The sequence below is a fragment of the Podarcis raffonei genome, chromosome 2, assembly GCF_027172205.1.
Source record: "Podarcis raffonei isolate rPodRaf1 chromosome 2, rPodRaf1.pri, whole genome shotgun sequence".
Classification (NCBI taxonomy): domain Eukaryota; kingdom Metazoa; phylum Chordata; class Lepidosauria; order Squamata; family Lacertidae; genus Podarcis; species Podarcis raffonei.
The window spans coordinates 99,816,934-99,830,431 of NC_070603.1; the positions used below are offsets into that span (position 1 = coordinate 99,816,934).

General features: G+C 45.0%; 1 protein-coding gene across 1 annotated transcript in view; it reads left to right on the forward strand.

Moving 5' to 3' along the window:
* LRIG1 (leucine rich repeats and immunoglobulin like domains 1) overlaps positions 1–13,498 on the forward strand; it is a 135,594-nt gene that overhangs the window by 62,184 nt on the left and 59,912 nt on the right. Inside the window, exon 3 of the mRNA XM_053378291.1 lies at positions 2,680–2,754. Coding sequence (XP_053234266.1) covers positions 2,680–2,754 — 75 coding nt within the window. The remainder of the gene's footprint in view (positions 1–2,679; positions 2,755–13,498) is intronic.

The following is a 13,498-nucleotide window of genomic DNA, read 5'->3' on the forward strand; positions in this document are numbered from 1 at the left end:
CTTTTAAAGGGAGGGGCCTGCTTGCATCATAGTTGAGCACTTTAAACATGAAAACTCTGACTCTCAAGTTGCTCAAGTCAGTGTCTCAAATTGCATGTTTACGGGATACAGGCAGAGCAACACCGACTGTACGCAGCCAGCACAGGCCCAAGATACTTTGCTTTCTGCGATCAGGCATAACCCTCCCTTCCCATTCAGAGACCAGTTCCAGATTTCATCTGTCTGCCCTCCTCATGGTGCCTCCCAAAGCAGGTTGCTTTCATTGTGCCAAGTGGCCGGGCTGGTTCGGCACACAACCCTGCTTATGGGATAACACTTGAAGCGGGGCACAATAACTCCTCCATGTGTGGAAAGGCCATGTGGAGAAGATTGCTAGACTGCATGGTTCTCTTATCTCTTTTGCCTTCCAACGTACAGTGGTACCTCTGGTTACAAACTTAATTCGTTCCAGAGGTGCGTTCTTAACCTGAAAACGTTCTTAACCTGAGGTACCACTTTAGTTAATAGGGCCTCCTGCTGCCGCCGGGCGATTTCTGTTCTCATCCTGAGGTAAAGTTCTTAACCCAGGGTACTACTTCCGGGTTAGTGGAGTCTGAAACCCAAAATGTTTGTAACCCAAGGTACAGTGGTACCTCGGGTTAAGAATTTAATTCGTTCCGGACCTAATGGGGCCTCCTGCTGCTGCCGCGCCGCTGCCACACGATTTCTGTTCTCATCATGAAGCAAAGTTCTTAACCCAAGGTACTATTTCTGGGTTAGCAGAGTCTGTAACCTGAAGCGTCTGTAACCTGAAGCGTATGTAACCCGAGGTACCGCTGTATTTGTAACCCAAGGTACCACTGTACACCAATAGTTAGTCATACAGCCCCCTTCCCAGCCCCTCCACCCGAATTTTCTGTCAGGTACCACAGAGTTTGTGACAACTACTCAATCACATTCTTGGCTGTGTGTAACTCCCACTTTGATTAAGTTCATGAGTAAGATGCCATATGGGGTTACAGTTCTCCCCTCCTTTAAAAAACAGGAAAGGTTGCATGCATAATACGGCAACAGGAGCTGCGCTCTGAAATCTCCGGGAGCTGAATGTGTCTCGTGATCTGCAGTTTGGCCACCCTTGATGGGGACCTGGCATGTGCTGCCGTTCCATAAATATGTCTTAGCAATAACTGAAGTAGGCATGGAATGTGCAGCTGGGTTTCTGTTACAAGTGTTCTTGGCAGAGACTTGGCTGGAAAGTCGCAAAGATACAGGAAGCGCCGAACGAATAGTTTTCTGCAAATAATCAAGGCTTCAAGGTAATGCAGGTTGTTGTTGTTGATGATGACAGCTGAAATCGAGCTTCATCCTTACAGCAAAACAACTATTTGAGGCTCGCCAAATGGGCACACCTCGTTTCAGAGCTGCTTGTTTTTAAATGCACCTCAGGGCAGTTACGACCAATAGCGTATAATAGTATGCGAAAGGTTCTCTGAATCCCTTCATCCAGACTAGAGGGTAAACAACTCCCCTGTGAGGAAATGTTAGAGCACTTGGGGTTTCTTTGTTTAGAGAGAAGGTGAGTAAGATGAGATTTGGTAGAGGTGTATAAAATTAGGCATGTTGTGCAGAATGTGGAGAGAGAGAAGTCTCCCCCTTCTTTCACACAACTTCAGAACTCGTGGGCATCCTGTGAAGCTGCATGTTGGAAAATTCAGGACATCTAAAAGTACTTCTTCAGAAGTAATTGGCCTTAGTTGCACTGTTGATGACCATCTCTGGGAGAGATAAAAGACAATACTTCTTCATGGCGCGTGTGGAATTTGCTCCCACAAGAGGACGTGATTTCTACCAACTCGGATGACTTTAGAAGAGGATTGGAGGGCAAGGCTGTGTTCTGCCTTCATGGTCAGAAGCAGTAATGTTCCTGGATACCAGTGGAGAGGGCTGCTGTGCTCAGCGCCACCTTTCCGTGCATCTGGTCCACAGGCATCTGGTCGGCCCCTGAAAACACTGGATACTGGACTATAGATAGGCCATGGACCCGGTCTAGAAGACTCCCAGCTCGTTATGTAAACATGCAATGGTTTCTGTGTACTCAAAAACTTGTGCGTTATTTTGTGACATCTTGGTTGCCACCTCCATGAGAGTGGGCCTTTTCTGTGGTGGCTTCCCGTTTCTGGAATGCTCTCCCTAGGGAGGCTTGTCTGGCACCTTCATTGCATATATTTAGGTGCCGGGCAAAAACCTTTCTCTTCAACCAGGCCTTGGGTAGATTAAACATTATATGACCTTTTAAATGTGTATGTGGGAGGAAGGTTATTGGTTTGTTTTGCAATAATAATAATAATAATAATAATAATAATAATAATAATAATAATAATAATATATTTATACCCCACCCATCTGGCTGGATTTCCCTGGCCACTCTGGGCAGCTTCCAGCAAAATATTAACATAATTCATCAAATATTAAAAGCTTCCCTAAACAGGGCTGCCTGTTGTATTACGTATGTTGTGTTTGTATTTTGTATTTTTATGATGCGAACCACCCTGGGATCTTCAGATGAAGGGCGGTATGCAATTTTAATAAATAATAATAATAATAAATGTGTTGGTCTAATGAGATTTTGTAATTTGTTTTTCTCACGGCCTGGCATAGGTACCATTTTGTTTTAAAATTATTGTTCTTTGTTTCTTCCAGGCATCTGAATAACAATGAACTGACAGCCATTCCATCCCTGGGAGCAGCTTCAGCCCACATAACTTCTCTGTACCTGTAAGTCTCAGTTTAGCATGCCTGTTGATATATTCTTTCTTTCAGGAATCTGTGCAGGGTGTGTGTGTAGAAAGCTTAATGGGTTGGACCAACCCCCATGACCCCTAACTATGGACATGATGGGTAGGGCCAATGGGAGCTGGAGTTAAACAGCATATAGGAGGACTATCTGTTCCCCATCCCTGATCTAAAGGGAGAGCTCTGACATTTCCCTCATCTATATGTGACTGAAGAAAGATCTGCAGTATCAGCTTTGGACCTCAATAAAACACATGTCCATAGATTCATTGCTACTGCCACCCTAATCGTATTCCTGCCCTCCATTGTGCACTTCTAGATTTTATTGTAGCCGACGTTGCTCAGGAATTCCAAGAAACCCAAAGAACTTGTGCGGTTTTGAAATGGGTGGTTACCATCAGTGCAGTCTTGAAAGGCTACATCCACCATCTTGAGTCAAAATGGTGTCCACTTTAGAGAAACATAGATGAAAACTTGCCCCTTTTTCTCAGGAACCGTCGTGAAGAATTTGGGTTACGATATCTTCAGGGTGCCCAAATTCATAGCAAGCAGGACAACAAGCTTCAGAAATAGAAAGTCGATGTTGCTTCCATTTGCCCCCTATATTGATTGAAGGTTGCAGTTGAGCCCAGTCATTTTCATACTTGGTCAGTGGCTGTTGTTATTCAGTTCCTCAAAGGAGGCATGCAAGATAGAATATGATATTGGAGTGGAACGTGCAGTATACATGGTATCCATCGAGCCCAGACTGTACACTCAGCATGGTATGGAACTAAGACCTAGACTTGGGCATGTTACCCACTGTTGTGTGTCACATGACTGAGCCATAGGCCTGTTCACATCCACACACCCCTCCCAAGAGATGATCAAGTGTTGTTGCTGTACCACCTGCATTGATTAGGCACCGCTTTTTCTCATTTTTACTTTGTGATGCCATGGTTCCACCGTTAGGTTTAACCAGGCTCCCTCCAGATGTTTTGAGACTACAATTCCCATCATCCCTGACCACTGGTCCTGCAAGCTAGGGATCATGGGAGTTGTAGGCCAAAAAGATCTGGAGGGCCGAGGTTGAGGAAGCCTGGGTTTAACTGTTGTTGTATTGCTTGTGCGCATTTGTTTATAGTGCTGAGATATCTCCTGCAAGACAACATGAAATAAATCGGTAGGCATGAAAGTGAACACTGTTATTAAAGGGGGGGGGAGAGGAGGCTCTTAATAAGATAGTTGCACAAGGGTGCAGTTTGTCAGCATCATAGCTTAGCTCCCTCACATCTAGCCACTGCTGTCAACTTTAGTCCTAGTTAGATATTTCCAGTGCTGGGCTGTCCTAGCTTAAGGCTTCCCACAGCCTGTGAAACATTGTGCGCTTCTGACTGATGTGAAGTGACCTTGATATATTTGTTTAATCCCCCACAAATTACATGGAGTACATAAGAGAGCAAGACAAATTGGCTGCATTCCTACTTTTCCATTAAGACTGTGCTAAAATATGGAAAGCTGCAGAGTTCCATCTTTCAGGTCAAAATTGGCAGCTGTGATCATGTCTTCCTCCCCCTCCCTCCCCAAATAGTTCATATTTCAAAGAAAACAAAGTCAAATCTAGATACTTAAGGGTCCATTATTTTGAGCGTATTTTGCTGCTCCCCCCACCTCCCGCCCCAATATGCCACTGCTGAAGGGCAAACCAGAGGAAGGCTCAGATGTCTCCGGCTTTATTTCTCCATTTTTTGCGGAGTTTAAAGTTTTGCTGTCACCAGAGTGAGTGCTTAAACTACCTTTTATTCTTCAGTGGCAGTGATTTATTATCTACATCAGTGGTTCCCAAACTTCACAAACTACATGGAAATTGCTGAGGGTCTTGGCAGACCACTTGATGGGTTTACCTCCCCGACGTAGCTGCGGTAATTCTATAGAATTCAAATTGTAATACAGTAAGATGCCACGTAAGGAATAAAAGAAGCAAGACAAATACAATTTTTAAAAAATCAATGTGAATATTTAATGTGATGGAGGTGTTGTCTTCAACCACAAATCCAGACATGCCAAAGACCACGGATAGTGTACAGACCACAGTTTAGGACCCCCCCCCAATGTACATTATGGTTTAAATTTGCTGTTCGGGTGCTCATTGGGACTAATTTAGTTCCCAGCCCATGCAAGGCACAACCTGCCAACCCTTTGCTTTTCTGATTAGTACTCAACCATTGCATGTGTTCCTTGCGAGTTTTGAGACTATTTTCCAGACTTGGGTGTGAAATATAAACAAATTAAAGCCCCGCACACTTCCAGCTAAACTCTCACCACCACTGCCCATACTGCTTCCTCAGATAAAAGATTGGGGGTTTGGGGGGGGGGGTTGGCCTGTTGTATTTTCTGTCCTGATTTTGATGATCCTGCAACTTGTCTTGTATATAGCAACTTTTCATGTTCAATTTGCTGCTGAAAGTCAGGTGTTGCTACTACAGCCAGGCATCCCACATGCATCTGTGCTGCAATGTTTTGAGACTTAGCATAAAGTTTAATTATTCACTGGGGAGCAGATTTTTATATTTCTCCCTTTCTGCTTTGAAAACATTGCCAAAGCGGTTCATCTCCGACACCAGCAAACAGTTGGGGAGGGTTTTCATGGAACAGAAGAAAACAATTTGTATCTGAGTTAACCAAAGTCAGGCCTGTGAAGACATTTAAATGCTAACAACTGCTAATGCTACACAGTCACTGTTCTACCCCAGGAAACTCAAAGTGTAGGAACCAGATTCTGATAGCCATCTGTACTAATTCTAAAGTTACACAGGGAGGAGCATTTTTCTCAATTCTTCTCTCGCAGCAATTTTATTTAACCATAGTCCACAGAAGAGAACATGTGGGAGTTATTTACAGCTGTTTTCAGAGAATGTGTAGCTGTGGAATTCCCTCTGCTACATTTATTGTTCCATCTTCTAGTGTTTTTAACTCCCTAGGTCTTTTATTAAGGGTCCCGGGGGACCCTGCATTTCCAATACTGTTGGCAGTGACGGTGGAACGCTGAGCACCAGAATCTAGCTTCCAGACTCAGAAACCAAAATAAGGCCTGGAGAAGGACTGGGAAACCTTTCACTGCACCCTGGATGTGGGATAGATGTGGGGTACCACATTTCCCTGGTTGAAAGCTGGCAGAGTCTGCATTGCAGGAGGGGCTGGAGTCAGACACACACAGTCACATGATCTTAATACACACATACACACACTTCGCATGCACAGGTGCTCACACATGGGGACTTGTACACAATTATGCACGCTCACACATTCTCCTCGCTGGTGCAACTAAGGCTTTTTGCTTGGTTTTTTTAGAACCTCTTTTCAGAACCCATAGGAGGGGTCTTTCCGAAGTCTAAATGCTGTGTGTATATTTGAAAGGGACGGGATTTAGGCTGGGGGGAGGAACCCCTTCTATTGGCACCAGTAGGTCCTTTACCCAAACCTAAATGTGGGGTGGTAGTGGTGTTTTTGGCGTTGGTGTGCAGCAGTTGTGAAGCAAAACGTCAATCTTTCTTCCCCCAGTTGTATTACCCCATGATATCAAGCCTTGGCCAATTGGCTTAAAAATCACCCTATTGACTTCAATAGCATTTTTGGAAGCCTAATTGAAGTGCTAGGAGGAAAAGCTGCAGGTTGGTCTGGATGGGGAGTATCTTGTCTGTGGGAGCTCAGTTACCTATACGTGGCCTAGAGCCTTGTAAAATTAAGAATGGCCCAGAGATGCTCAGACTGTGATCCGACAAGTTAAATGAAACTGTTTTGAATCTTTTGTGTGGCTATCAGATGTAAAGATGATGCAAAGTAGTCAATCTGCTGTTCCCCAGCACACACATACATACACTCCTGGGAGACCTAAAAAATGGTGTAAGAGCCATTTGTTACAAGGGCACTCGCATCTGAAGAAAATTATTGGGAGCAGAGGAACAGGAGTTGCTGCTGTATGGTACCTGCGGCAAGGGGTAGAATCTGTTAGGGTGCTTACAGGATGGAAAAGGGAGGGGGCTGCTGAAGAGAAAGCAATGCCCTTCCCTACCTAACTCTGCATCCAAAGTTTCTCCACGCTTTTACCAATCTTTCCCCTTCTGCTTTTGTGGTTACGGCAACAGCTTTGATATTATTATGGGTGACCTGAGAGGATGTTTCTTCAACTTCGCTGTCGCTGTCTTTTCCTTTATCTGTTCCCCGTTGTTCTCTTTGTCTTCTTCCTGCCATTGTTAAATCAAGGTATCTATTGCCGCGTTTCCTCCATGTTGTAAATTGGGGAGAAATAATAAACTGATTGTTGTTGTTGTTTAGTCGTGTCCGACTCTTCGTGACCCCATGGACCAGAGCACGCCAGGCACTCCTGTCTTCCACTGCCTCCCAGAGTTTGGTCAGACTCATGTTTGTAGCTTCGAGAACACTGTCCAACCATCTCGTCCTCTGTTGTCCCCTTCTTCTTGTGCCCTCAATCTTTCCCAACATCAGGGTCTTTTCCAGGGAGTCTTTCTTCTCATGAGGTGGCCAAAGTATTGGAGCCTCAGCTTCACAATCTGTCCTTCCAGTGAGCACTCAGGGCTGATTTCCTTCAGAATGGATAGGTTTGATCTTCTTGCAGTCCATGGGACTCTCAAGAGTCTCCACCAGCTGATAGTTACTTTCAAAAGTTGCAGACTCTCAATTCCTTGATATGGCTTAAGTTTCCATGATGATGGTGATGATGATGATGATGATGATAACAATGACAATAGTAGTGATGTTTTTTATTGTATGTCTCTGGAGTTGAATGCTAGCTGCCTGACCATTTTTCCCAGTCGGGAGGAAAACAAAGGTGAGAACTTGCTATGTTCATTGAATTACTGCTAGTTTCCACCCTATCACACCCAAGTCCCCAAAAACCATGTAACAGAAGATTATTATTTTTTAACACAACCCACAATCTTTGGGAAAGACTCTTACCTATCTTATTGTTTCACCTATTGGGAGGCTGACCGATGTTTCGCACGGCAGATGTGTTTGCTATGCATATATGTAATGGTAAACACTTTGAAGAACTGCTTTCCACTAGGTAGGAGCTACATACTGGGGAGCCGTAGCCAATGGTGACTTCTTCGCCCTTCCCCCCATATCTCCTTTTCACCCTCAACAGCAGTCGCCAGAGAAACATGGATAAGTTTAACATTGGCGTTCATTGCTTTTGTAGTAGGGTTGGAATGGAGAATCTAGATAGACATTTTTTTTTTACTGCAGTCATCAAACACAAAGGCATTTTATGACCCAATACACCCAACAGTTTGCCGGTTGTAATCCTACATTCTTGAGCTCCTCCAGCATTATGATCCTGCTAAGAGAAAGCCCTGGATAGGAAGAAGTCGCAAGCAGAGTTAAGAGCGTTTCCAAGTTTGTTTTGTTTTTGACCAAAGGAGTGGAAAACAGGATTAGCTAATTCGTAAAGAACACAGCGGTGCTCTGCAAAGTGTTCAGTGCCAGAGTAAGATCAATAGGGCTGCACAGCTGCCAAACAGAGCATAGCTCTCTCTTGTAAAACATTAGTCATCTTTGCAGACTTGTTAGTGTAGAGGTCAGGCATAGGCAACCTTCGGCCCTCCAGATGTTTTGGACTACAGTTCCCATCATCCCTGACCACTGGTTCTGTTAGCTAGGGATCATGGGCGTTGTAGGCCAAAACATGTGGAGGGCCGAAGGTTGCCTATGCCTGGTAGAGGTGCTTTCACATTAAGCTGCAGTTACCAGAGAAGTAGGGATGCGGGTGGCGCTGTGGGTAAAACCTCAGCACCTAGGACTTGCCGATCGCATGGTCGGCGGTTCGAATCCCCGTGGCAGGGTGCGCTCCCATCGTTCGGTCCCAGCGCCTGCTAACCTAGCAGTTCGAAAGCACCCCCGGGTGCAAGTAGATAAATAGGGACCGCTTACCAGCGGGAAGGTAAATGGCGTTCCGTGTGCTGCGCTGGCTAGCCAGATGCAGCTTGTCACGCTGGCCACGTGACCCGGAAGTGTCTTCGGACAGCGCTGGCTCCTGGCCTCTAGAGTGAGATGAGCGCACAACCCTAGAGTCTGGCAAGACTGGCCCGTACAGGCAGGGGTACCTTTACCTTTACCTTTTTACCAGAGAAGTAATAATGGGAGGTAAACAATCTGTTCTACCATTGGTATTTCAAAATACATGGGTGTGAAGCTTTCTTTTATACAAAGACCTTTTAAACAGAGCTTCCAGGCTCTCTATGCAAGTATCAGTATCATAGGAGAGCCCATGTGGGGAAAGATCCAGGGCAGAGGTAGCAAACATGGTGCCCTCTAGATGTTGTGGACTACAACTCCAATCATCCCTGATTTCTGACCTAGGGGTGAAAGCCTAAGTCCAAATCCTAGGAAGGAAGATTGAAGGAATCCAGTTTGATTAGCCTAGAGAAAAAGGTTGTTTGTTTGAAATCTGCCAACTCCACTTTTTATTTAGAAGGATCTTGGGGAAGAGAGGGAGCCTATGAATGATTTTAAACGGCAGGTTTAATGGCTGATCTCTAAGGTTTCATGCGTAGCACAGATGCTTAGGTGTGGTGCACTGAAGGCTAACCTAAACAACTTGTCTTGTCTAGTTAAGAAAGAAAAAGTCCAGGGGGAATCTAGGCAGATCGAACCTGGTGTACAACTGACTGTGAACATTTACTTCATTGTGGGCTTGATCCATCCAGTCCACAGACATCCCATTTCTTTCAACAGGAGAGCTTATTGAACCCCTCTTCCTTTTGGCAAAAAATAAAGGAATGGCTATTTCTCCAGGACAGAACTTTGCAACCCACCCATGGATAAATTTGCTGTTTTAACCACAAGTGTGATTAGTAAATTACAAGGAACATGGAATGTGCAGCTTTTTCTGCTTCCCAATTCAGTTTGGGATGCCTAAGAAACTAAAGATCCCGTGCTCCCTGTCATGAAATGATGGTCTTGAGCATGGTCAAGAGCATCTTTTCCTGTTGAAGAGAAGCTAGAAAAACATGTCCTGTCTCCCTGTCACTGTTTCACACACACCATCAAATTGTAAATAACTCTCCACCCCAACACCCATTTTCCTTTCTTTGGAAGTACTTGGGAAGAAGGTTGAGGTGTTTGTTTTAGCTTTCTTGGAAAACCTTGGATAAACTTGAGACACCCCCCCACCCTCGCATTTCCCAAGAACACTTAAATACATATTTTTGAGTGGAGCCCTCCCATCGCTAGTTTACAGCACACTAGCTCTACCATCAAATAAATCAGCTCCTCTCTGTTGCAGCTGTCGGGTGTGGTAATTCAGCCTGTTACATATCAAGTGGTGTCTGAAAGTTTCAATAAAATAGCCTGGCTCCACATCTTGCTTTTTAGCTTTTTTTGGGGGGGGGGTTTTAATTGATGATCTTGCCCGGCTACCATTGTAGCGACAAGTTCAGTTCAGTGCATTGTGGCTTTCCAATGGAGCTCGGAGGATGTAATCCGCTGCTCTTGTGAAAGCATGGTTTGGGCACCTGGGCTTGGTTAAGGCAACAGGAAGACAAGGGGGCGGCAGGGAGGCTTGACCTATTACAAATTCGCAAGCAGCCAGTCCAGAAGTCCGCATGATGGTGCACTTCCCACCGTGGGCTCCATTTGCTGTTGCACAAAGTACTTCTTTACCTCTTGGAGAATGTCTCCCACCGTGTACGCCTTCTTGCCTGCTTTCTCAGCCAGCAGCGGGAGCTTAGCAAGTTCATTGTCGTTTTCGTTAATGAAGGTCAGGTTGGGCACGTTGAGATGAGAAGCCACCATCCACTGGAGAATAGCCTGCAGCTCCTTGTTCACGGGGCTGTCGTCCGCATTCTGGTTGCCCACAATTACTTCAGAGTCGGTTAACTGTTCACCGTTCGCTGGCGAAGTTGATGTTTGGCCTTCTGAGAAGGAGTCACCCGAACCGTTTTGTTTGTCTGGTAAGTCGTCGGTCGCTGTCTCGGGGGCGTCGTCTTTAGCCGTGCGTAAAGACAGCTTTGTGACGGATAGTGACAGTTGATCCATCGGTTGGTCGTCCGTCTGGTTCATGTTGTCACTTGCAACAGAACCACCCATGGCCTGTTCTGGTACAGCCCTGTTGGATTGGGATGAGCTCTCAGGAGCAGCCGTTGTTCCAGTGGAGCTGTGAGACATATTTGCAGCAGCTTCACCAGACAACCTTACCCAGGGCTGTACAGAGTTGCTCTTTTGAGTTGAGCAGGTTTGATGACCCAGCCGGACACGAGATGTTTGCCTGCTCTCTCAGATGCCCATGCTCTTAATACTGACCTGATAGCATTTTCACTCCTGTGGGCACATAGTTTCTATGCCAACGGTGACATCACAAATCATCATTATTAGTCACCAGCCAATTGTATGCTGGCAGTCCTTTATTTAGTCTTGTGTTTCCCAAACTTGAGCCTCCAGCTGTTTCTGGACTACAACTCCCATCATCCTTAGCTAGAAGGACCAGTGGTCAGGGTTGATGGGGACTGTAGTCCAAAAACAGCTGGAGACCCAGGTCTGGGAAACATGGATTTAGATGTTAAGTCTGCCTAATTCCAACAGCTCTGGGCAGTCTATTACCCTGTATGCTACGTGATACAATAGATAATTGAAATCCATGAACAGATGAACCCCACCCCATGACTTGTAATGCTTCCAGATTTTTCCAAGGTTTTGGAATATTCCCAGAAGCAGGAGCTCTTCCTCTCAGAGAAACCACCAAGAATGCATTTGTACTTTCCTGACTAACCCACCTATATATCTATTTTTTTATTTTAAAAAAATCAAGCCAGGTGTGGGGAATCTTTGGCCCCCCAGATACAGTGGTACCTTGGGTTACATACGCTTCAGGTTACATACGCTTCAGGTTACAGACTCCGTTAACCCAGAAATAGTGCTTCAGGTTAAGAACTTTGCTTCAGGATGACAACAGAAATCGTGCTCCGGTGGCGCAGCGGCAGCAGCAGGAGGCCCCATTAGCTAAAGTGGTGCTTCAGGTTAAGAACAGTTTCAGGTTAAGTATGGACCTCCGGAACGAATTAAGTACTTAACCTGAGGTACCACTGTACTGCCAAACTACAACTCCCATCAGCCCCAGCAAGCGTGGCCAAAGGCCAAGGGAGATGGAAGTTGTAGTTCAGCAACATCCAGAGGGCCCAAGGTTCACAATGCCCAAGCTAAATCATTGGGGGAAAGCAGAATAACAACAGTATAAAAATCCAGCATGAAACTTCAGCCAAGCAGATAAAATTGATATTACCTATTAAAGAACTGGGCAAATGAAAATCTGTTTGCCAGGATTTGGAATGACATCACAGTTGCTGCCAGGCCAGCTTCCATGGAGAAGGTATTCCATAAGCAGAGTGCCACAACTGAAAAGTTCTTCCTCTTAAGTCATTACTTACCTAATTATAGATGGTGGCAGGGAAATGTAGAGGTTAGGTAAGCTCATGTGGGATGCACATTCGTCCCACCAAATTAAGTACTGTCTGAAACTCCAGAAAGCTGCTGCCAGTCAGTGTTGACAATACTGAACTAGATGGACCAATGGTCTTGGTATAAGGCACCTTCCTATGAATATTGCATTTGGTAGCCTCCATAGAGTGAAAAAGCAGCGTATAAATTTAAATCCCTGAGGCTATAAAATTAGAATCTTAAAACTGAAAGGCCCCTAAAATTCCTGGGATTTTAAAGCCCAATAAGCAGTTTGTGTTTGTTTGTTGCATTTGTATCACACCTTTTTCTTCACTGAGCTTATGGTGGCATACTTGGTTCTTTCCCTGCAAATTGTTTCTTTGTACAATTTGGTTTTATGGCTTTTGTGGGGGTTTTTTGCGTGTGGAAATATTTGTGCCAAGTGAAGGATTGATACTGGGGTGGTTTGCAACTCGTAATATCTGATTGGAAAAGAAGCCTCATGCTTGGCTTGTAGCGACACAGAGCAATCTTTCTACCTGCCAGGAGATTGTCTAATCTAATATAAATATCAGCTAGGACAAAGCGCTTGCAAAGAGAATTCCTCCGTAGCTCGCTCATAGTCTGGGTGGATTTCAAATGTAAATAGCTGTTGAATTTTATAACAAAGGTGTGTTGTCGCTTAGCATACTGGAGGTGAGAATTCTCTTGCAGCTCCATGTTATTTCAGATTGCTCTGGGCGTAATAATACTAATAATGATAATAATTTCAAAGCGCACAGTCCTTGATTTTCCATGGCCAATATTTTAATGAAAAAAACACCTTCAGGTGCTCTGTATTGATAAAGAATTCTTATGGGACTTGTTCCTTCCTGTCTGCAGCCAAGCTGCGTCGTGTGTCTACATCAAAGTATATAGAGAGCAGAGAGAGGTTTGTTTACACAGTGAAAATGGAATAGCGGCATTCTTGGAACAGTGTTTACCTGCCTTTGTCAACGTCCCAGTTCTCAACACTCTGGTCCGCTTGAGTGTGACCCAGGAATGCCATCAGGGGCACACAGATCTGGGCTCCAAACTTCGGCTGTGGTGGTCTTGGGCCCTCCTTTTCGTCCTACGTAACTTGAATGGCTGCAGTTAACTTATAATATTGGAAAAAGTAAAGCACATCTTTCTGGTTGGGAGAACCCACTGCCCCTTTCAGAAATCCTGATGGGGGTCTGTCTTTCAATATAGAGGCCTGTCCTCCACACATTGCCATCCCTTAAAATGGCCACCCGTTTTGCTAGTGTATAAA